Source organism: Athene noctua, chromosome 2 (genome assembly GCF_965140245.1).
Source record: "Athene noctua chromosome 2, bAthNoc1.hap1.1, whole genome shotgun sequence".
Classification (NCBI taxonomy): domain Eukaryota; kingdom Metazoa; phylum Chordata; class Aves; order Strigiformes; family Strigidae; genus Athene; species Athene noctua.
In genome coordinates this window covers 18,385,927-18,409,276 of record NC_134038.1, presented here as the reverse complement: position 1 = coordinate 18,409,276, position 23,350 = coordinate 18,385,927, and the positions used below count along the sequence as shown (strand labels likewise).

Sequence of the window (23,350 nt, the reverse complement as noted above, 5' to 3'; positions counted from 1 at the left end):
GCTAAGCAAGTTGTTTAGGTAGATATATATTCTTACAGTGTTGGGTTGATTACTTACAGTTACTTTCATTGTAAATGATCATAACTGCATTTGTTTTGCTCAGTAACATGATCAGACGTAAGGAAGTGTGATAGCAAGCAAACCTAGCTTAGGAAATGGCCCTATGTAGTTTGAAAATAATCTCTGGCCCAAACAGTTTTAGAACCTTTACTCAGGCTACTTGTAATGTCTCAGCAGGAGACATGCAGGCCATGCTTCATCCCTGAAATACATTAATAGTAGTAATGACAGAACTTGATTTGTGTCATTCATGTAAATATCAAGTTCCATTTCAGGTCATATTTCATGCTACTATAAAACTCTTACAGAAAACCAATCTCCCAATTCTAGAAATAGTCTCAGAATTTCTAGCTAAATTTATTCATTTTTACCCATTTGTTCTTCTGCTAAACTGTCATCATGTTCTTTTCCCTCTTGGGGACTCACTTTGGAAGACTGGCAAAACACATTAGTATCTCTGACTTTTAATCAAATAATGAGACAGGTTTTCTTAATCTACTTCTCCAAAATACATTTTCCATCTCTATGACCACTGCATTAACAATCACAAGTACTTATCTAACTTTCTTGTCACAGCAGCTGTGCTACACAAACATACTGCTAGGACACTTCACATTAGATTGTGACATTTTTGTTCATTTATATTTTTTTCAATTTTTTTCACATGACCTTGGTTCTGGTTTTAATGTTTTTATATCTTACTGCAGAAGTCATTCCATATAATCTCTTCCTGCAGAGGTTAGCCTGTATAGTTAAATTGATACTTGTTCACAGAAAAAGCTCTTTCCTCTTGCTTTTTGTACCATAAAATAAAATTCAAAACCCACTAATTATGTTCTCTGTCATCCAAGGTCTTTCAATAAGATTTACTACCAATTTAAAACTTATTTTGTTTTAACTCAAGTCAGTCTCAGAGTTATGAAAGGTATAGAAATAATATGAAGTTATGAGGAAAACTGGATGTGAGAAGTGTGTCACCATATCCAAGAAGGACAGAAAACTATCAAGAGAATGTGTTTGTAATTTTAGTAAAGCAAAAGAAAATACATATATATATAAATCCATGTAGCTGTGTATTTCTACATATGGTGTTCACTAGCAATACAATAAAAACGTCATATCATTGTCCCTTTTAGCCTGACTAAAGATGGTGATATCTAGGAAATTAACATTTTCCACATTTTCAAATTATATCACCTACCATTTTGACATATATTGTTCAAGAGACTAGTCATAGGTCACCAACCATAAGTCAGAAACTAACATATAACGATGGGTCTCAATTTTCCAAAAAAAAAAGAGAAAATACACATAAGAACAACAGAAGCCTTCAAAAAAAATTTTTTTTTTTTCAGTAAGGTCAGCTTGCGGCATGTAAAAATAATTGAAAACTATTTGCTTTCAAAGGTGATGGGAAGAGAAAACAAAACATTTATAACTGATTAGTACTAGTGATTAGTTTTAAAAATAGTTTCAAGAATCATCAGGAAAGACTAAAAACATGTGCTAGTTCAGAAAGAACCACAGAGTGAATATAAACCTATTTATACATAGACATGTTTGCGTATATATAAATCTAAATACAAGTAAATATGTGCACAAACACAGAGAAGCCCCATTATATTAATTTGCTTAATTATCTCTAACTTTCAACTAAAATTCTAATTCTAAGGTGCCTTTCATTTACTGTGTAATTTGGTAATAAAAGGGAAATATAAATATAGTTTAAAACTATTGAAACAGTGAATTCAAATTTGAATCTTACATACTGTGCTTCATAGACCAAAAAACTTCAGCATCTGTCTTCCCTAATTATAGAAGATGTAATGTGTCTTAAAGTAGGATGCAGTCAAGTAGTAACAAGAAAATAATAGTATGGACGACAAATTATTATAATCAACTTCCATAAAGAAATCTTGGACCCGAATTATATTACACAAGAGACTAACTTAATAGAAACTAGTGTAGCCTGGACTGCTCACAACATAAACTTGTATTTTTACCTTGTTTTTTAAATCTAAACCAGACCAAGACATGCTACCCATTTCTAATTCTGGCATCTACCACACAGAATATTTGTAGCAGGTTTTTAACAGTCTTAACAGAAATAACATACCTCCTTAGCCATACTTCCCGGATATATTTCTCATGGTACTGCACAAGTCATATTTGCTAATTCATTTGGACATCTAGGTGCTTACAATATAAACTTTAAATGTTTTCCATCTTGCTTGAACATTTTTCTTGCCATTTATTAATTTAATAAATGAAGATCAAGTGGAATGACAACATTTATTTTTAATTCAAATACTAAATAATAATTATTATGTATTAGCATCCAATTTAATGTTACAATGAAGGGAGTAAAAAGCTCTTTACACTCTTAATTACCTAACTTTTACATTACTTTTCTTGTCATTTCAATGGGATATTTTGGATAGAATAGGTTTCCCCACGTATATTCAAAGCTTAAAAGAATTTTTTTTTTATAATATTCATATGGAAAAGACATGGTAAAACAAAATTTTGTCTTATTTGTTAAGCAAATTGGAGGAGATTATAGTCAAGAAATTCAGGGCTGTCCAGATAAATAGGTACGCAGTGAATCATATGCAGATATTAGATGGGAAGGGTGTAAATGTAATACAAGTAATATTTTCCAAAAATGTTCAAAACCATCTGTTTTATGTCTCTTAAGTATGACTATTTTCTGAAGGCCTGTCCATATTCTCATTTGAAAAGAACGGTTGTTATTTATTTGTATGTTTATTTTCCTAGGTAATGTGTCCGATGTTTATGGTATACAGACCAAACCACATCTTCAGATTAATTATTTCAAAATAAACATACTCAGTATATACCAAACATTTTTTTCTGGTCTGTGTGGATAAAAAAGTTGTTTACCCATGAACCAAGGAAGGATAAAAAATGGCAAAAGTCTAGGCCTTGATCAGTGACACCCCTTTGAAAAGAAATAAGCACTTTGCCAAGACAGTTATCTGGAAATTGGTAATGCTTAACAAAACTAAAGTATTTTTAACAGTATCTACAGTGTCTACACAGTAATTTATTGAAAAGGGACTGGTGGTTTGATAAACATCATAAGTTTTACTTTTTATTCTTTAAAGAAACTTTAATTTTATGGTTGTATAACTATATCATAATGAAGTTACTCTCTTGAAAACTGTATAAATTCAAGTAGCTTTCATCACAGTGGATGTAACTGGAAGATGGGAAGTTCTCAGTAGATGTTAAGAATATCTATTGTGTGGCCAAACAATGACACAGGTTTCTCAGGGAAGAAATGGAATCTCCCTCCTTGGAGATAAAACTTAGTTGTGTAGGAACCTGAGCAACCTACTCTAACATCCAGATTGGACCCACTTTGAGTGATACGGGTTTGGATATTCTGCAGTTCCTTTCAGCTATAAGTGTTCTATGATTCTGAAAATATTTTCCTGAAATATTTTTCTGTAAAGAGCATAAAAAGATTCTATTATCCTCAAAGGTCAGAGAGCTAATTTTTTTTTTTTTTCAGAAATGCTTTGCTATACTTCTCTATATATAAAACTGTGTATATGTTTGTATAAACACACAGAGAATACATATGTGCACTGAGGAATAGCGTGCATGCTTTATCTATATAGATACACATATAAATCAAAAAGGAGATTACCTATTAAATCCTTCATGCATATCAATTATTCAGATATCAATGAATTATACAGCCTGTCATAATCACTCCCTCAGGGCAATCTTTAAGGAAGGGAACAGTTTTGCTTGTTCATTTTTAAACCATCATTCTCAGTATTGTCTAAATGTTCCTGTAGATGATGAAGTGTAACTTCCCTGATAAGCTTTTTGTGATGATTATCTGTGTAACAGCCAAATATTTTATAAAAAATTGTTTATATACCTTCAAATAATAGAATTTCAGTCAACACTATCTTTTGAGGAAGAAATGGTTCTGAAAAGCCTGATTTTTTTCCTCGTCCTCCAAAACACACATGCTCATGAGTTGTCATGATCTGTCTGCATGATTATTATGGTCTGTCTGCATATCACTACATGATGTAATTGTCAAAAAGAGATGCAATTATCAAAAAGAACAATCAAGAAAGAACTCTGCTCCTCAGAAAGTGTCAGACCAATATACTGAATGAGCAGGAGCAGTGGCCAAGGTGTTTATTAGTGGCATGAATTATACAAACCCATGCTCGCAGTTTATACAAAGAACAGCCCATTTACCAAATGCCCTTTTATCCCCGGGGGTGCAAGGACTCCGAATACTATTTAAAAACATTCCACCAGAGAAGAAATTAAGCAATGAAATTAAAATTAGTTCAACCATGAATTGATTAAATTTACTAGAATAAATGTACTCAATCCTGCTTTTAGAGCGTATTTATTCAATGGACAATTGCCATTTAGCAATGTGCTCTGGAGAAAAAAATCTCATTTACTTAATGAATTGCATGCTAGCTCAGCATTTTGAGGAAGAAATTTATCACAATATGTAAGTTTATTTCACAGCAGAGAACAGCATTCATCGGGAGTATGTTAATACTGTTTGTTTTAGATGGTTACCATGTAGTGCCTACCACCATAAGAAAACACAAGTTAAGTTTATAGCCTATTCAGCAAAACTGATGGGAACGCTACAATTCTTCATTACAAGAACCTGACTGAGAAGCAGTATCCTTTAGGAAATGGCCTTGCTGAACTAGAGTGCCGCTTTCACGACAGTGATTATTCATGCCCCTTTCTCCCACCACAAATTTTGAGTATCATTATAAACTGACATGTTCAACGTATTGAAATGTAAAAACCAAAGCACTTGCTAACTAAATGAGCTGAAGGCCAAGAAAACCCCTATCATTTTTAAAAGAAAATTAATAACTTTCCATATGGCAAATCACACATGCTTCAGTGAGCTTTTGCATTAGTCTTCATTCAAATTAAGCTTTTTCTTTCTAACCATGTGTCTTGAGAAACTAAGAAGTGTTTTAGAAAAATGTACTATTGTGTGTATTATGTAACTATGCTCATGGAAGTTCAGTAGATTTTTTTTCTTCAACTACTACTCTAGAATTAAGTGGGTATATTATTCCTGATAAAATTTTTATCATCAGAAGAGCATGTATATGCTCAAAGGAAAAAAATTTTGAGAGAAAAGCATCTCAAATATACAACAATAAACATTATAATATACTTTCTTAATATCCAGTATAATTTATATCACTCTAACTGGGAAAAGGGATTAAAATGAACAATTCAGATAAAAAGACATGACTGAAACTATTAGATAATTTTCAAGCACACTTTTTTAATGATATAGTGGAAACTCCAAAATGTACGGCATTGCTAGATACCATTTTTGTCTGGTTTAACCATCGCATGCTTAATCATCAGGTATAATTTGGTCCTGATCAGTTCCTACAATGATTGAAGAGTGTCAGTTCCTGTTAACAATTAGGAACACAGTGATCAACATGAAACAGGAGAATGCAGGTTTTGAGTAATGTATAAATAAACCACATCACGTGTTTCGTATGTCAGCACACCTCTGTCTATATATGGATACCCAAACACAAATATTTGTAGCTTGTAGAAAGTGCTTTACAATCAGATATACATTAACATTACATGCCTTGAGCTAATTTGCAATCAGTTAGCTCATGGTAACATATATTCAGATAGACATATTTTCAATAATCCACTGATTTAAAGAATTGTATATTATCTACTTTATGACTAAATATCTCAGAGGTATATAACATTTCCTTTTTTTTTTTTTCCTAAAAATAGAGGGTTTGCGAACTCCAAAATTTAACTAATTTTGACTAATAAATTTTGAAAAATGCATATATTTTAATTTACTATTTTATACATTTATCCTTACCATCACAAGTTGGGAGTGGGTGACTCCACCAGTGATTTTTTTCACATAACAAAGGCTCCTCATGACTCAGTCTATAACCTGGATCACAACTAAATGAGACAGTGGAACCTATAGAGAAGTCATGTCCATAACGACGTCCATGCACTGGTATACCAGGATCCAAGCAAGAGTAAGTATTAACAGTTACACCTAAAAAAAAGTTAAACAATTTACAGATTTTATTATTATTATTATTATTATTAAAGTAATTCACTGTGCTGTGAGTGGGGATGAAGGTTTTGTTATCACATATTTTCATTGAATTATCCTTGCACTGTTTTTCTGTTACCTTTATAAGGTCTTATGGACAGTGAATTAAAACATCACATAATTTACAGGATAATTAGTTTGATCCTATCACAGTAACATTAAGTGTTTTTGTCCCTGATGCTGAAAAGCTTTGATGATCACTCAGATTTTTTATTTCCAGCCTTTATTTTTTCCTGATCAAACTTTGATATTCTAGCTAAAATGCTTTTTATTTCTTATTATATTTATCCCTGAATTACATAAAGCAATTATTTACATAAATAATTCTCATACCTAATGTTGCTATGGGAGATACTGAGAAGATAAATAGCAGAAAAAAAGAGTAAAGAGAAGTTGACTTGATAAAGAGAATTTTAATGTGTTAAAAATTTAAACCTTTTAGATTATTTCCCAGTGAGAAGTTTAACTTCATTATAAAAGAATCAAGGAAAATCAAAGAAAGAAACAAAAAACTAGGAACATTAGTGAAGTTAGCAAATTAGAAGTATTCATTGTAATGTAAGATTTTTTAATGGGTGTTATTCCTTTTATTCCTACACAAAAGCCAGAAAATACCCTTCCTTACAAAGAAATTCAGTGTGAAAAGAAAGAATTAGCATAGGAAAAAAGAACATATAAAAGATCAGCTTTGAATAGGATATTTGAAGAGAGAAATGCTGAATAGAGGACCATTAATCATTATTATTATCCAGAAAAGGGAAATCAGAACTGGGTTGTACTGGATAATATAAGACGATGAACGAGTAACAATTAAACAAAAATGAAATTAATACTAGATGTCTGTATATAAACACAGGATGTTGAGCAGAAAAACAGCTTGTGAAAATTGATTCTTTTGTGCAAAATGGTAAAGACCTGTATTTTCAATGTTCTCGAGTAGTAGAAATTTAACTTTCATTCTTCACTAGTGTAAAGAACTGTGGAGTGGGGGCCGATTTTAGAGAAAAGGGATTTTTTAAATGAATATTCAGAATTCATTTATAATGAAATTTCAAATTTCCTTTCCAACTTTAATTGAAATATTTTGATATATTTTTTAAAAGTGCAACTTTCCCCGTTTTGCTGTTTACATTCCCACAGTGTAATTTCTACCATTTAACGTTATCCATTTAGCCAATCGTTTTAATAACTTAGTGGTCTCTGCTGGCAATATTAATCTGTTTTTCCTGATGTCTAAGGATAGCCATCCTTCAAACTTCAGAATGGATGAGAACTTCACATTATCATCACTTCTTCACAATGTAGAAGATAATACAAATGGAAGTACAGGGGTGAAATCTAGGACAGTAAAGAATTTTGGAATAATAATAGATTTTTGAGGTAAACACCCAGAACTTGACATTCACTGCAGTTCAAATCAGACTAAATTTTATCTGGTAAAATGACTTCCACATATATTGTATTTAATATTCTTATTGTTAGTGATCAGGAATAGTGAAAATGGCCAAAAATAATGTAAAAAATTAAGAACGTCTGAAAATTGTTTGGCGGTATTTCCCACAAGTAGTAGTATGAAACAGAAATGGATAGATAGCAATGTCTAATTTACTAAGCAAATTAGACAGTGACTACAGAAAAATATTATTTCACATGAAAATATGACTTGTTACAAGAAAAGGTATATTTAGAAACACAAAAAAGTAAATCACATAAATATCCACTTAAATGAATTTTAAGAATTCATAAATTATTGAAATCTTACAGAAACTTTCTGCAGTATAGGTTATAATAAGGAAAAACAAATACTTCTGTATGTCAGAACAAATCACATATGCAGGCTTTTAGATCCCTACAAACTCATAATCAAGAAATTCCATTGATTTTCAGCTCGTTAAAGTACATTTCTTATTGCCTTTGGTTACAGCTGCAGGTACATCAATAAGTACAGTAATGCACGTATTTGCTTAGATTTGCATAATCTTCCTGATCTCATGTAGTTTTACAGACAAAAAAGCATTGTATAAAAGATAGGAATAATAAGACATAAAAGCAACATCCAGAATAAAGGCATTAGTTTCCCAATCCCATCTTTTGATTCTTAAAGCGTGGAGCAGTATAGCAGTGACATTAAATTGTAAGTGAAATTGCTGGTCACCTCTTTTGCAGTTTAACGTCACTAAATCTTTCTCAATTTGAGAAATAAAAAGAATTTACCAAAGACCAGACCTGTGCACATTTATATTTTTATGACTAGGGTAAGCATTGATGGGGGAATCAAATAATACAATTCAGAATTACTTACTTTCATAGTGAATCTTGAATCCATTGTTAGAACGACTGTTGTCAGTTGTAAAGAGAAGATAAATGAAATTGCTACTGCTAAACAGGAACTGTGGGACCTGTGTACCATTGTAAGATCCCAGAAGTGGAGATAATAAATTTGGTCCATCATGGACTTCCAAAACATCATAATTGAGTTCTGTCTGAAATCTGGAATTGAGGAAATACACAGAGGCACAAATATAAGAAAAACTTAAATTAAAAAAAAATACAAAGTGAGTCAAATTTTAAAATTATACTCCTTTCCTGATCCTATGCTTTTAATTATTTCTTCATATATCTCTATTACAATATCAGTGTGATAGTATTATCCTATATAATGAATACAATAATCAAATTTCAGGTTATGCTTTAGTAAGATGAGAAATAAGTTTAAACTCCTTGAGCTGGTTTGTACTGCAGGAAACAAAAGACAGAAACATGATAGTTTCTTAGCAAAGTTTAATAATATTTGCATAAATTGTTTTATAGAACAAAATTATTTTTTTTAAATAAATTATATAAAGGATATGTTGATGCCTTCTTTTATTATATCCATCCCATTTGGCACAAATATCATCAAGGTACTTCGTATTATCAAACACTCATACTCTGAGCATCTACCCTTAAAATTATCTATGAGAATTACTTAAGCCCGCTCTGAGACTCCGGTGCCTTTGTGCCAATTGAGGCTCAGTTCAAAGTAGTGGCAGAAGTTAATGGCAAAAAAAAAAAATCTGTTTAGAAAGCACTATACAGCAAAATGCCTGTTTAGAGACAGCATGTGTGCTGCCTCTGTTAAGGAAAAGCTGAGTGTGACAGTGCTGCTACATTGCCTTGTTTTAGACGGTATCAGCAATTCCAAACACCTGTTTGGTATTTTGACAGTGGTGTCTCTCTTGCTTGCTATGACAGACCTTACATCAATCATACTGCTTCAATGGACTCTGACGGATTAGTGAAAAACCCTTTCAGAATTAAAAGGATACAATTAACAGCACAATCCTACAAGTACCCTTCAGATATTCCTAATTCTCTTTCTTATTCTCTCTTACAGATGCTGAATGCAGCTTTGTGAAATCCAGTCAAGGAAATACCTGACTAATGCAAATGCACTGAGGAACTCTATATTTCAGTATTTATGTCCCATGAGTCTGGGTGTAAAGATCTAAAAGGAGTCTGGTGAAAGACAAGAAGTCAAATTAAATCTCCAAAACATGTGTTTTCTTTTATCCATGTCCTGCTCCTGTAAAATAGCATAGAGAAAAAGCTTAGAAATAAAGTAATAGGGAGTTACAGAAATGAAGCAGGACAAGCCTAGAAGCAGAACTGAAAATTTCTTCTTTTTCTAGTTCCCAAAAGAATGCACAGTATGTTGCTAAAAGGCTACTAGGCAATAACTTGCCCTTTCCGGTACTTGTTTTTTCCACTAATCTGTACAAAACAGATGTAATCTTGGAAACAGATCTCTTAGTCTTGCTCTGCTTTTTTAGTTGCTTTATCAAAAGCATACTTGAGACAGAAAGTGTAAAAAAGCATTGACCTCATAAATCTAAAGTAACTATCAGGCCAGTCAAGACATGATGAAATTGCGTCTCCAATGACATAACAGAAATCTTCTCATAAATACTTGTTGTTCAGTTACTATATAGAACACCACAAACAGCAGAAAAATTAGATGAAAAAAATGAGTAAGCACCCAAGACAAAAAGTGAGGACACTGTTTTAGAGAGATGAGCTGAAATAAATTTAAAGGGGGGGATTATGTACAATGCCGTTGCTTGGTCCTTTGGCTGCAAATTTAAAATTAATTTAAATTTAATTTACACGGGTGATACTTAAATATTTTTTTCCTTGAATACATTTCCTATTGATGCTCAACTTATCTGATATATTCACATATCATCTGTTTATTCCCTGGTGTGGGAAAACAGTAGAGATTTATAGGAAAATGAATTTAAAATACTTTGTGCTCATGTAGATAAATCCATTTCAATGTTCTTTCCTACTGAACTAGTCACTATTCTTCAATTAACCTGGATGACTTCATGGGTATGTGAGGTCTGTTCTTACGGAGGACTTACAAAAATTTCTTCAAGCATATAGGAGAGAAACAAACTTTAACACAGGACATGACACACGCTTTTTAATCTCATTTGACTAGATAAAGCTTCTTTAATATTTACAACGTGCATCTTTGTAAGAGACACCCTATCAACTCAGTGCAGTGTCAGGATATGGGTAGAATATCCTGCTGCACAGTGTATACTCATTAGTCAAATGTGACTACTAATCCAATCAGTAGTTTGCTGATTAACATCCTTAACATTTAAATAGTCATAATTAGGTTTCATGATAAACACTTAATTACAATGAAGAATGGCTCTCACATTTCTCACTTGTGTTATTTCAATTCATCCTAAAAAGCTGCTGATCTATAACAAAAACCCAACAGATTACCTGTACAACAGGAGTAAACTCTTTAAAGCATACACACATGTTCATAAAATTCGAAAAGTTTATCATGAAAACTCTGAAAGTACAAATATTTATAGTTAATAGTAATCACTTTTTTTTTAGATCTCTTTCACTTCATCTAAGTCTCTGGCTCCAGGAACACTTTAGCATACAATCATAAAATGCAGTCTCTCTCATATATTCAGTCACAAGAAAGAAGTGATAGGAAGATAGGAGATTAAAAGGAAATGAACTACTGTGCAAGTGATAAACTGATGTAATATTAAGGTGTCACTCTGCAAAAAATATGTATTAGTAAGAACTGTTCCCTTTCTCATAGAAAATCCAAAAAGAAAGGATGTAAAGGTTCTAGACATGTACTATTAATGTTTTACCCTGACTGAGAAATTAAAAATCTTTCAGAGAACTACACATATTGCAGAATTCTTAGTATTTGCACCAAGAAAAGCTAGAAGAAGTATTTATTTTTGTTTTTCAGGACAAAGGTGAAATGTAAGCAACTGGGCAAAATTATGAGTTTATTTTTTTAATCATATAGGAAAGCCATTTGGCTATAGTTTTGAAAGTGTATATTTCAACAACATTAACCTTTTGTCTTAAGAAAGTCCAGCTAAAGATTTGTAAGCAGAAGGAGCAGAACAAGGACCATCAGAAAAGAATGAGTCTTTAAAAAGAAGCTAATATATAAATGCCTCAGAATGTAAATTAAAATATGTGAAAAAATAAAGTCTAAGTAAAAAACAACATCAATAGTTTACAAAATATTTTCTTTCAGTACTCTGTAAAGATTTATTTCATTGTGTGGTTTATGTAATAACTTTTTCTTTACATTCAAACACGTAATTATATATCTAAGTGCATTTGTGTGAACATATATAGATGAATTTTTACACATGCTCCTGCACAGAAACACATCAGCATACACACACCTTTATGTAAGTTGGGCCTCCCTGTATTGCTAGATCTGAGCAATACGCATATCAGTCCAATTTATAGCAAGAGACAAGAGTGTCAAAAAACTAGCAGCAATGGAAAAAGAAGTGTCATAATGTCATAATGAGATTAGGTTATAAGGAAGGTAGGAGCTCTCTCTGTGATCAGAAGAGACCACATCTTGTTCCTATTACTTTTAATTACAAGAGTAATAGAGGTGGTGCAATTTTATGACAAAGCATTAATGCATTACAAACAAAAAGTATATGCAAAAGACTGTCAGATTTAATGACACTCAGGGGCAAAGGAAGAAAATCCAGTGGGCACAGAATTCTGCAAATAAAAAAGACAGATGTTTTTCACTGTGAAGTGACAATCCAAATCAAATGTGTAGTTGAAAGTGAAATGCTGAACTAAAATTTTAAAGTTCCATAATTATTATTCATTTTGATTTACAAGATGACAAAAACTCATAATTTTCTTTAAATTTGAACTAATATGAGTTTGGTTAACTTCTTCAAAAGGGATTTTTTTCACTTCTCTTTTGTATTTTAAGTAGCAAAAAAAATGATAAAGCTTCAATTCAAATTGATGTACAGCACTAGTGATTTTGGAAGACTAGTTTTCATTTGATGTTAAGGATAGGAAATACCTATGAAGTGTCCGTATTACTTGACCTCTGATTGTATGTCATATCATGTGAACACTTTATTATAGTGTAAGCTATAATACAAGAAAAAAGTTTTAAACAATCTTACCACAGTGAGAAATTTTGCTAAGAGAAGATGGTAATTATCATACTCTGCTCGAACAACTTCTGAATTGTGTTGAAATGAAGTGATATCTTCTAAATTGAGTATGACCAGTAGTCAAAATATGCTGCATAAATAGCAACTGAAAAGTACTTGCATGATATTTGTGCACTATAAATTTGATCAAAGATTCTTTTTCCCTGGATTATCATCTATCTTTATTAATATTTACAATTAAAAGAATCTAAAACATCATTGAAAATATGTAGAACTTGCTGCATTTTTAAAATTACATTTTCTGCTTTACTTTCTCATAGAGTTTAAAAGAAATATGCACATCTTACTACCATGAGAATTTTAAAGTTCTCAGCACATTTCAATCCTTGGAATCAGGAAGGCACTTAAGTAAAAGGCCATAATGGAGGCAAAGTGGAATGCTACAGTAATTTGGGAAAACTGGAATTCCATCCTGAGAGTACACAGTCCTTTCACAAAAACAGATCAGTTGATTTCATAATTAAATATTCATGCTGGATAAAAATATGAATAAATTTAATTTAGTTTTCACAGTTGATTCAGATTTTTAGAATTGAAGATTTCATAGGTTTGAAAGAAAAAACCCAACTTCATAAGTATAATTCATCATAGGAATATGATTACAAGCAAATGAAACATGCTGATCTTTAAAAACACAAAAATTTTAACCCACCAGACATGCAAGAAGGTAGGAATTTCAAAAGCTTTTCAGTTCATCAAAATAGAAATTATGGTAAAGATAAAAATTAATGCTCTGAAGGCACTAAGGTGTTTTGGAAAATCCTACCTGATAATACAATTGCTTGATTTTAGAGATAATGCAAATTAATGTTATAACAGAGCCAATAAACTCCTGCTTCTAGGTAAAAACTGGAAAATATTGAATAAGAAAAACATTAGCCAAAACCTTTCAAATGTAATTTTGATAGAGTGTCCTGGTTCAGCTTCTATCACCCATTCACAGTTCAAGGAATCTTTATAATACCCTGGCCAGCCTGGAGAGAGGATTACTCCACTGGGAGATGAAAAATGCCCACCACATGGAGCTAAAAATTGAAAAAAACAGAAAGGTATAATAACACAGACTTATTATATGTAATTCACAATTATCACTTTCAATACAGATATCTATAATGAACAAACTAAAAAAATCCCATTGCAGGAAGATGTAACAAGGCTTTGAAACTGACAATCTATGGGGTTCAAAATTAGATGGAGACAACTGAATTAAAGCCTTGAAAACATGAAATAAATTGTTCAGCACATTCTGACAAAGCTTTTTATAATGTATTCTTAAAGGTATAATCTATTTTCCTGTAACAAAGGACATAAAACATAGCATTTAAAAAGTGTCATTTATTCTACTTTTAATTGTGAGCAGAGAGATTAAAAAAAACTTGCAAAAGTTGCCATGGAGTATCAAGCTAGAAAGCAGAGAATTGTTATTTTAACTTTGACATGAATCCAGTGTCATACCACATACATCTTTCTTGTCATGTTGGCAGTTCAAATTCCTCATTCATGAAAAAGACATACCTACCATTCTTACAAGATTAGTTAACATTTTTGAAGCATTTGGCAAATATGCATATTAAATATTGTAATAAATACATCTGCAAGCAGAATTACTAGAAAGAACATGTAGTTTTTCTCTCAGAGATAGTAAACATAAGTTAGGAAAACTGTATTAAAACATAACAATGAACATTGTTAGTAATAATATTTAAAGTTTTTCAATGGCTTAATGACACATTAACTACAGGAATAATCTCCACAGATGTAGGTATTACAAAGATAAAGAGCATTTATTTAATAACAATTATTCTTAAATAGTTGAAGAGAATCTGGTACACAATGAGGGAAGTTTCCATTAGCTGACCACTGTCAAGACAGTTCATCACAGGGCAGAAGAGAGATTCTCAGAAGTAGGTTCTCCACTTTAAGAAGGTTACCAAGCAATAGTCTTATATCTCATTATATCTCCTCACTGATGAGTAGATGATTTTCAGGGGACTCAAAAATTATTTACTTTTATAACTATATTTTCACAAAATGTTCTGGCCATATCCATTCCATTCCTGAAGTGAGGGCACTGTACTCTGGAGAGCAGAATTTTTAACGTCTTGAGATGTAAAAGGTATCAACAAGCAGATTTTATTCTGCAAATAGCAGTAAAAAGTGTTAGGAGTGGGTGCCTTAGGGTTGAATGAAGAGATACCAGGATTAAACAAAGGATCTTTGAGTATCTTTGTCACCTTAATCTTCTCTCTCTCTCATAACATTGGTATGTGTCAAGAGTGGGATTTGTTTGTCTGTGCAGATAATTAAAGAAGAATATTAACTTCAGAGTGTGTATATAAAATTTTTATTGTACACAATAATCAAGTAGGCCACATGGTAATTTATAGACACTAGGAAAATACAAATTCTCCAGTTAAGCATGCTTAAATAATTTGTTGGTTATGAATATTGGTGTAAACACATTAGTCTATAGAACTATAAATGCATGATGGAGTTATTGCTATCATGAGTTTCTTTGATTAAATGCCAATTAATTATTTGATCCAGCCAAAATCAAATCTGATGAACTTCTTAGGATCTGAACTCTTAGGTACTAAACACATTTTCTAAAGGAAAATCTTACAGGGTTGGTTTATTTGTTCATTTTCAGTTTTATGACACTTTTCTAAACAAATTCACCAAACTACTGTAGCTTTCACCAAGCCTCAAAGTTCATACACATCTGACATAATCAACCTGTAAATCTTCCCCTGAATTTCATTTTGTAAAGTGAAGGATAAGCTTTCTTTGTTTCTTTGCCAGGCTTACTAGACTCATACACATATTTATTTACATCATAGGAATCTATTTGTAGATAAATATTTTTATTTTTGCTTAAGGTCTTCTTTTATTGTTGAATAAAGCATCTTAGTTAATAAAGCACTGAAAGTGAGTTATACACTATATGTATGAATTTTATACCTCTCTGAATGCAACAATTACTTGTCATTTATTTCTAAACCCAAGCAAAAGCTTTTGGCCCATTACCAAAGTGCTTCAATATTCACTTCCAAAGGAAAGATCTGTCAGGAGACCTTCTGAAAATGATGCGAGATCAATGTATTGAAAGTAGTTCAGCAGAGAATGGGATATTGGTTGATGAAAAATGTGCACTTGCAGCCCAGAAAGCAAATCGTATCCTAGGCTTCACCAGAAGAACAGTGGCCAGCAATTTGAGGGAAGTGATTTTTCCCCTCTGCTCTTGTGAGAGCACACCTGGAGTACTGTATCCAGCTATGGAGTCCCCAGCACAAGGACATGGACCTGTTCAAGAAGGTTAGGAGGAACACAAAAATGATCAGAGGGATGGAACACCTCTCCTATGAAGAAACACTGAGAGAGTTCAGGTTGTTCAGAGTGGAAAAAAGCAACCTCCAGGGAGACCTTATTATGACCTTTCAGTATTTAAAGGTGTCTTACAAGAAAGAGACTTTTCACCAAGGCCTGTAGTGATGGGACAAAGGATAACAGTTTTAAACCGAAAGAGTGTAGATTTACATGGGATATAAGGAAGATATTTTTTTACAATGAGGGTGGGGAGACACTGGAACAGGTGGCCTTGAGAAGTTGTGGATGCCCCATCACTGGAAGTGTTCAAGACCAGGTTGAATGAGGCTTTGAGGAACCTGATCCACTGGAAAGTGTCCCTGCCCATGGCAGGGGGTTGGACTAGTTGATCTTTAAAGGTCCCTTCCAACCCAAACCATTCTATGATTCTATGAGAATATAACATTACTGCTGCAATGATGGAGTCATATATATTATTACTGCATGTAGATTTAAATCAGACTTGATCCAGTTTTCAGTGAAGACAAGAGATAATCTTAAACTGATTTCATAATGATTTGCCTAGGGACTTTAATGGGGAAAAAAAAATTAAAGATAATAAGTTAATTCTGATCCAGTAGTAATTTTTGTGCATTCACCTAAACAAGCAAATGATCTAGACCATGACCCCACAACTGATGAACATCTCCAAGGAAGGAGACTCCACATGCTCCTTGGTCAACCTATGCCAGTGCTTGGTCACCCTCACAGTAAAAAAAGCATTTCCTGATGTTCATATATTACCTCCTGTGTTTCAGATTCTCCCCATTACCTCTGGACCTCTCACTGGGCACCACTGAAAAGAGGCTGACTCTGGCTTCACCCTCTTTGTGCCTGTTTCACCAATTATCAGGCCTAGCATAAAGATGAACCAATAACCAAATTGTATTTGATACAAAAGGGTCAGTACATGGGTGAGCACTGGGGGTACAAACAAGTCAAATTATATGTAATCAACATCAATCCCACTGACTCCAACAACAACACCACACAACCAACAATGGGTGAGATAAATGGTGAAATGCAGTCTCCCATAGAAGGGACAGGAGACAACCAAGTCAACAAGCCAAACACGTAAGACCAAGGAAGCCACATACTGAATCTCTACACAGCCCACACTTACAAAAGCCAGACCTGACTGGAGCCCAGTCCCAGGGAGGCAGGAGGTCCTGCCCCAACAGGGAACTCTGCACAGGGCATCCACCTCACACACAGACACTGCCCCTGCCTGCAAGGGGTCCCAGCTTTTACCCCTCAGTGGGACACCTGACCTTTGGTTACTCAGTGCAGGACACCTGGGGCTCCTTTACCCAATGGCTCTCCCTGCAAGGCCGGCACCACCCTGGAGGGAAGCCTAAAGGCAAACTCACCCCCCTTTTTTGAAGGGCTGTGGGAATCACCCAGATGTCAACCTTAATTTGGGGCTTGGGGTTGAAACCCAAGAATTTCAGTGCCCTCCCTTCAGGTATTAACATACATTGATGATTCCCCCTTAGATCATCCCAGCATTCTCAGCCTTTCCTCACAGGAGAGATGTTCCAATCACTTAATAATTTTTGCAGCCTTTCATTGGACTCCCTCCTTTATGTCCGTGTTTCTCTTGCACCAAGGAGCCCAGAAATGCCAAGTGTGGCCTCACTAGTACTCACGGTCAAGGGGAAGGATCACCTCCCTCAAGCTGCTGGCAATACTTTGCTTTATGCATCTCAAGATACCATTGCCGCAAGGACACCTGTTTAACTTTGTGTTCACCAGGGCCCCAGGGTCTTTTCCACAAAGCTGCTTTCCAGCTGGGTGGTCCCCAGTATATATTGGCACATGGATTTGTTCCTCCTCAGGTGCCAGACTTTGCACTTTTCCTTGTTAAACTTCATGAGGTCCCTATTAGCCTGTTTTTCCAGCCTGTTCAAGTCCCTCTGGATGGCAGAACAGCCCTCTGGTGTATCAGCTACTCCTCCCGGTTTGGTGGTGTACTTGCTGAAGGTACATTCTGTCCTATCACTAACATAACATAATGTACATACTCTTTATGTGTTTAATTATCAGAAAACACTCAAATTTTTTGATTACTTAGAGATCGGAAGCATCTTACTTCACAGGAAGAAAAGGCTGCACCATGAAGTTTCATAGAACCACTGTTCCAGTGAACACTACGCATACAAGGCTACACAACAAAAATAAATTAGCTATACTGTATATCACAAAGAAGTTGGAAAGGTCTTATTGCACTGTTGACAGGCATGGGCCTCTACTAAAAATAGTGTGAAATATACACCATTTTCCCCCAAAGACGTGTCTATTTCTTAAATTTCTGTTTTGTTTTTTTTTTTTTACCTAATACAAACTGCAAAGCATTTTGACAAAGCAACACAGTACATACTATTGTCTATATTATTCTGGACCTCTGCATTACAAAAATCGATTAATTTTGTTCTATTTGAAACACCTTTGAACTGAAGATCATGAATTATCATGTGTTTATCTGATCTTCATTTTCCTCAGGAGATTACCTAAGCTCCTATGTTAAAATGACTAATGTTGTAAAGAGGTGTTTCGTATTTTTAAGGACATAATAGCCCATTTTTCTCTTACTGTGTTGGAAAAGAAAAGGTATCTGAAAGCTATATAAACTCCAGAATTTAATATGTTGCAATCATTTGTAAATATGCAGATTTAGACTTATTTTTTCTCACTAATGGTTTTAAAATAGCATTTCTCATTTTTTAAAGTCCCTTTTTCATACTACCTTCAGCAAACAGTACCAGTCAAACAATAAGGTATTTAAACTCATATTCACCTCAGCAACCAGAAGGTTAACTCTCCAGCATTCATCATCCCTATATTTTATTATATATAACTACTTATATATATTCATAATACATATGGATCCTACAAACTACAAAATATACCAACAAGAATAATACCAGATGTCCTTATTCTGAGCCAGTATACTACCATAGTTGGAATACAGTATTGCTAAACTTGCACAAAGCTCCATTTTTTTCACAAAATTTACAAAAAATTGTTAAAGATTATATTTGAAATACAAAAAAATAACTCTTTTACAAAAATACTCATGAATATTACATTAAAAATAATGCCCCATATAACATTACCTAAATTTTGAGTAATTTCTCACTGTATTTGGGATCTGTTTTGTTGGTTTGCGCTTTTTTTGGTTTGGGTTTGTTTGTTTGTTTGTGTTTTTTTGTGGGTTTTTTTTGTGGTTTTTTTGGTGTGTTTTTTTTTTTTTTTTTTAAAGAAGAATATCTCTCTTACACTTACCCTGATTATGGTTATTCCTGATGCCTATATTGGGAAATTCAGTAGAATTTTTTATTTGACTTTCACCAACATATTCCGATTTCTTAGACCTAGGAGTCCTTCCCTTCAGAATATATGGGTGACTAAGCTTATCTTAAAGAGCCTTGTTTCTTTAGAAAATAAAACTCTCCAGTCATCTTGACAAAGGATTGCTTCCCTGACCTTTTTACACTGATTTTCAGTTTCTGTTGTTTCTTCTAGTTCTATTTGATGGTGGCCTGGCAGATTCATACCCACTGTCAGTGTGTTAAAAACAAAACACTAGAAATATAGAGGTTGTCATCAACCAGAATCTCTTTGTCAAACACAGGTCTATGACAAATACCTAAAACCAATCTTAGTCTGATCTAAGAATTCTCACAAAGTTGCTTCTATTATTTCTTTGTATAGTGAAGTGCAGGAGTTGAGGCAGGAAATTTCCATATGGGAGTACGAAGAAAGCTTTGAGGATGACAGGCTAATCACTGAACATCTTATAGATTCATAGTTTTAGACCCTTTTTTCAAGAGATTATCACCCATGCTACAGAACAGCAGGATATTAAGCTTTACAGGAGTTACGCAGGAAGGCAAAGGTTAGAACTGCAGCACAGGTACAACAGCATAATATTATAAGAGATTATGGGAAAATCCTCCATATAACCCTCACATAGGAAGGATGAAAGGCAGAAGGACAGGAATCCCAAATTCAAAAGCATAAGGGAACGGTAAAAGCAGGGCTGGTCCACTAGAGAAGAGAAGCCAGGAGCCAAGGATGACACACAGAGGCAGAGTTAGTGCCTTCACAGACAGAGCATCATCCACCTGTACATGAGCAAGGTGAAAAGGACTGGACTGATGATAGGAAAAGGGTCTGGTGACAGCCAGGTGACCATCAGATTAATGCAATTTGATGGGTTAGGTCTGAGGTCAAGCCAGGAAGTCCCATGAGCATGCTGAGACCAGCAGAGAATACAGATGGAGGTCAGTGCTCTTGCAGCACTGCTGGGTCAGGGACCCACAGCCCCAGGCTGTGCTGAAATGGGATCCTGGACCATGGGCAGGTCTGGGAGGAAGCCCCAGTAGAGGGTGGTCAGGATTGCCCTGAAAAATGAGTATGCTAACCCTATCCATCTGCACCACATTTATTATTACATGGTTCTCTCCTATATATTATAATAGCCAGCATTTCTGCAGTGGAAGGAAAACTGCACAGCTGCAATGCTCGATGTCTCCTAGTCAGTTTGTGGAATTCATACCTTTGACTTGATATATTTATGGTGATGAAGTTATGAGGTGTGTGCAGGGCAACCAAACTTCACTTTACATGAAATGACTGTGTGTTACAGGCAAAGGTGTATACAGTCAATAAAAACTCTGAACATCCCAACAGACCAAATTACCTTACAAATATTTTTGTCTTCAAATTTTAGCCTAAATTTTAAAAATATATCTAATTCTACAGTCAATAAACACATCTAATTCGAATATATCAGTGTCCCAACCTCTAGGATTCTAGTATCTGTTTGTGGTGGTACAACTCCCCCCACTCTTGGGTCACTCCGTGCTTAGTGCGAATCCCCCTCCTTGGGCTATGTATCAACCTAAAATTAATTGAGAAAGGCAGTGGACCAAAGCATTAAGGCACCCCCCTTAACTCACCTGTTTCCTGCCTCCCCTACCACTTGGGAACAGTAATTTCAATTGATCACCTCCTGACAACCTATTACTTCTTTACCTGGATCATGGCCCAAAGAGGGTGATACCAAAACTTCAAGATCTAGCAAGTTTTAGGCCTGCACAACTAGTGAAAAGTACCAGAATATTCCATCATCTGGAATGATGGCAATTCTAAGTAAGACCATTTGAGCTCTCCTGGATTGCAGCAGGCTGTGACCACCTTCTCCCCTGAGTTGGGACACCTCTCAGGCACAGACTTCTTGAGGTTTAAAAACTGTCTGCTGACAAAGCTGATGAAAGTCCAGGGAAAATTCAGACTTCTTGAGGCTCAACTATCACCCAGTGAGGAATGCGCTGATGCGCTGTATTTGCTCTAAACTCAAGAAGAGGGGAATTTTAACTACAGGCAAGCCTCTTCTATCCATGTCTCTACCTATCTATGAGTTTGAATATTCACATTTGCCTTCACAAGTGTGGGTACCTACATATTTCATTGGATCTGAATATTTCCATCTATGTGTGTGTATGTTTTGTGTTTATACATATGCACATATGTATTCTTTGATTTACTTTGATTTACCTTGTAGTAAGTTAGTGTGAATCTTGTAATTTTCAAATCTGTAATTAAATCATTGTTTTAATTATAATGTATCCTACCAAATCACTTTGTTAATCTTTAAATTGGTCAATTATTAAATGCTGCTAAAATTCAACCTTTTGATCCACCTCACACCATTAATAAATCTTGAATTGCTAGTAAAGCATAACCATCTTAAATATTTTCATCTGCGATAATGTTCCATTTAGAGTCTGAGACCACCTGAGATCAGATTATCTTATGCATGGACAGACATTTAAAAATATCCCCATCAATTTAAGTTTTTAATGTAACATTGAAAATGTAATCTTATATTTTATTAGCAGTGTTATACAGCTCCATGAACCTTATAAAAAGCAACGGCATTATACCTGTACTAACCTTGTCTAGGGAAACTGACCCAATTTATGTCTATGAAGCAATTATAATTCAACATAGGAAGTAAACTGGATGTGAAGTATATTATAAGCAGTCACATTCATGACTTAAAATTAAGCAAATTTTTTTTTAGGAAGACAGTTATATAGTCACATAGTAAAGTAAGAGCTCAGCTTTTGTTTAAAATAAAAACTAACAAACTATAAATCAGAGATTATATAATTAGTGATCAAATCACATATTTTAAAACAATCATTACAAGCAACTGATTTTTTTTTCCTTTAGCTGAAGAGATCTTAAACTATAGATAATTAATTAAACAAATATTATATTTTTGTATTTATTAGTATAAACCAGTCCAATGAAATATGCATAACACTGTGTTTGAGAGGTTGTGCTCTATGGAAATATTTGATTTCTGTAAATAGGATCAATTGCTTAGAAAACCTTCCCCAGCCTACGTGTCACTGTGGAGAGAAGAAACACAAGCACTGCAACAGATAGCTAAAACCTCTTAAATGGTTTTAATTACCATAGCCAAAGATCTGAAAAGAGATCAACATCGTCATTGTAATCTAATACTGTGTAAGTAAATGTCACTGATCACTCAAAGAATTTTAAATTATTCATCTGTGTGAAGTAGGAAGTCAATAGCTGTATTTCGAATAAAACATTCTATATGAAACGGGGTGAAAAGAATTTATTTAAAAAAAAAGAGCAAAACCCAAAAACCCCAGACTTCTTGACTGTGTAAGAACCTTGACTGACAAGTTGAACAAGAGTTTTAAATATTGAACAGAAACCTTCAATATACTAAAGTAAGGTTCAGTGAAAGCAGAAGCATTTTCTTATTTTCTTCTTCCCTGCTATTTCTTTCTTCTAGGTATTAATGAGGCCACTCATGATACTGATTGGACTGGAATTTAAAAATGGAGCAATGAGTATTATTGGTTTCTTGCTAGCACTGAAGCTTATTGCTTTAGACACTTTCTCAAATTGGACAAATATATGCTTTAAAAAGAAGGGTAAAAAAAGCAGGAATTATGTTTTCAAGCATAAAATGTCTTTGGGAAAATGTAGTTCCACCAGTGCCAAATTAGAACTATCTGAAAGTATGAGCAGTGTAAACTATTCCCATTCCAGTCCTAATAAGTTTCTTAGATGAGCCTTCTTTGTTACAGAGGTTATACAGCAGTGCTTTCATCACTGATGTTTATGCCCATTTTTTCCATGTTTTTCTTCTGTCCTTATAACAGTGAAAAGTTCACTCCTGCAG

The 23,350-nt window shown here is 33.9% G+C and overlaps 1 protein-coding gene across 3 annotated transcripts in view; it reads right to left on the bottom strand.

The window, feature by feature from the left end:
- Nucleotides 1-23,350, bottom strand: part of CSMD3 (CUB and Sushi multiple domains 3) — a 732,271-nt gene that overhangs the window by 286,838 nt on the left and 422,083 nt on the right. For all 3 annotated transcript variants that reach the window (XM_074897604.1, XM_074897605.1, XM_074897607.1), the window contains 3 exons: nucleotides 13,637-13,775; nucleotides 8,514-8,701; nucleotides 5,963-6,151 (listed from right to left, as the gene is read on the bottom strand). In XM_074897604.1, coding sequence (XP_074753705.1) covers nucleotides 5,963-6,151; nucleotides 8,514-8,701; nucleotides 13,637-13,775 — 516 coding nt within the window. The remainder of the gene's footprint in view (nucleotides 1-5,962; nucleotides 6,152-8,513; nucleotides 8,702-13,636; nucleotides 13,776-23,350) is intronic.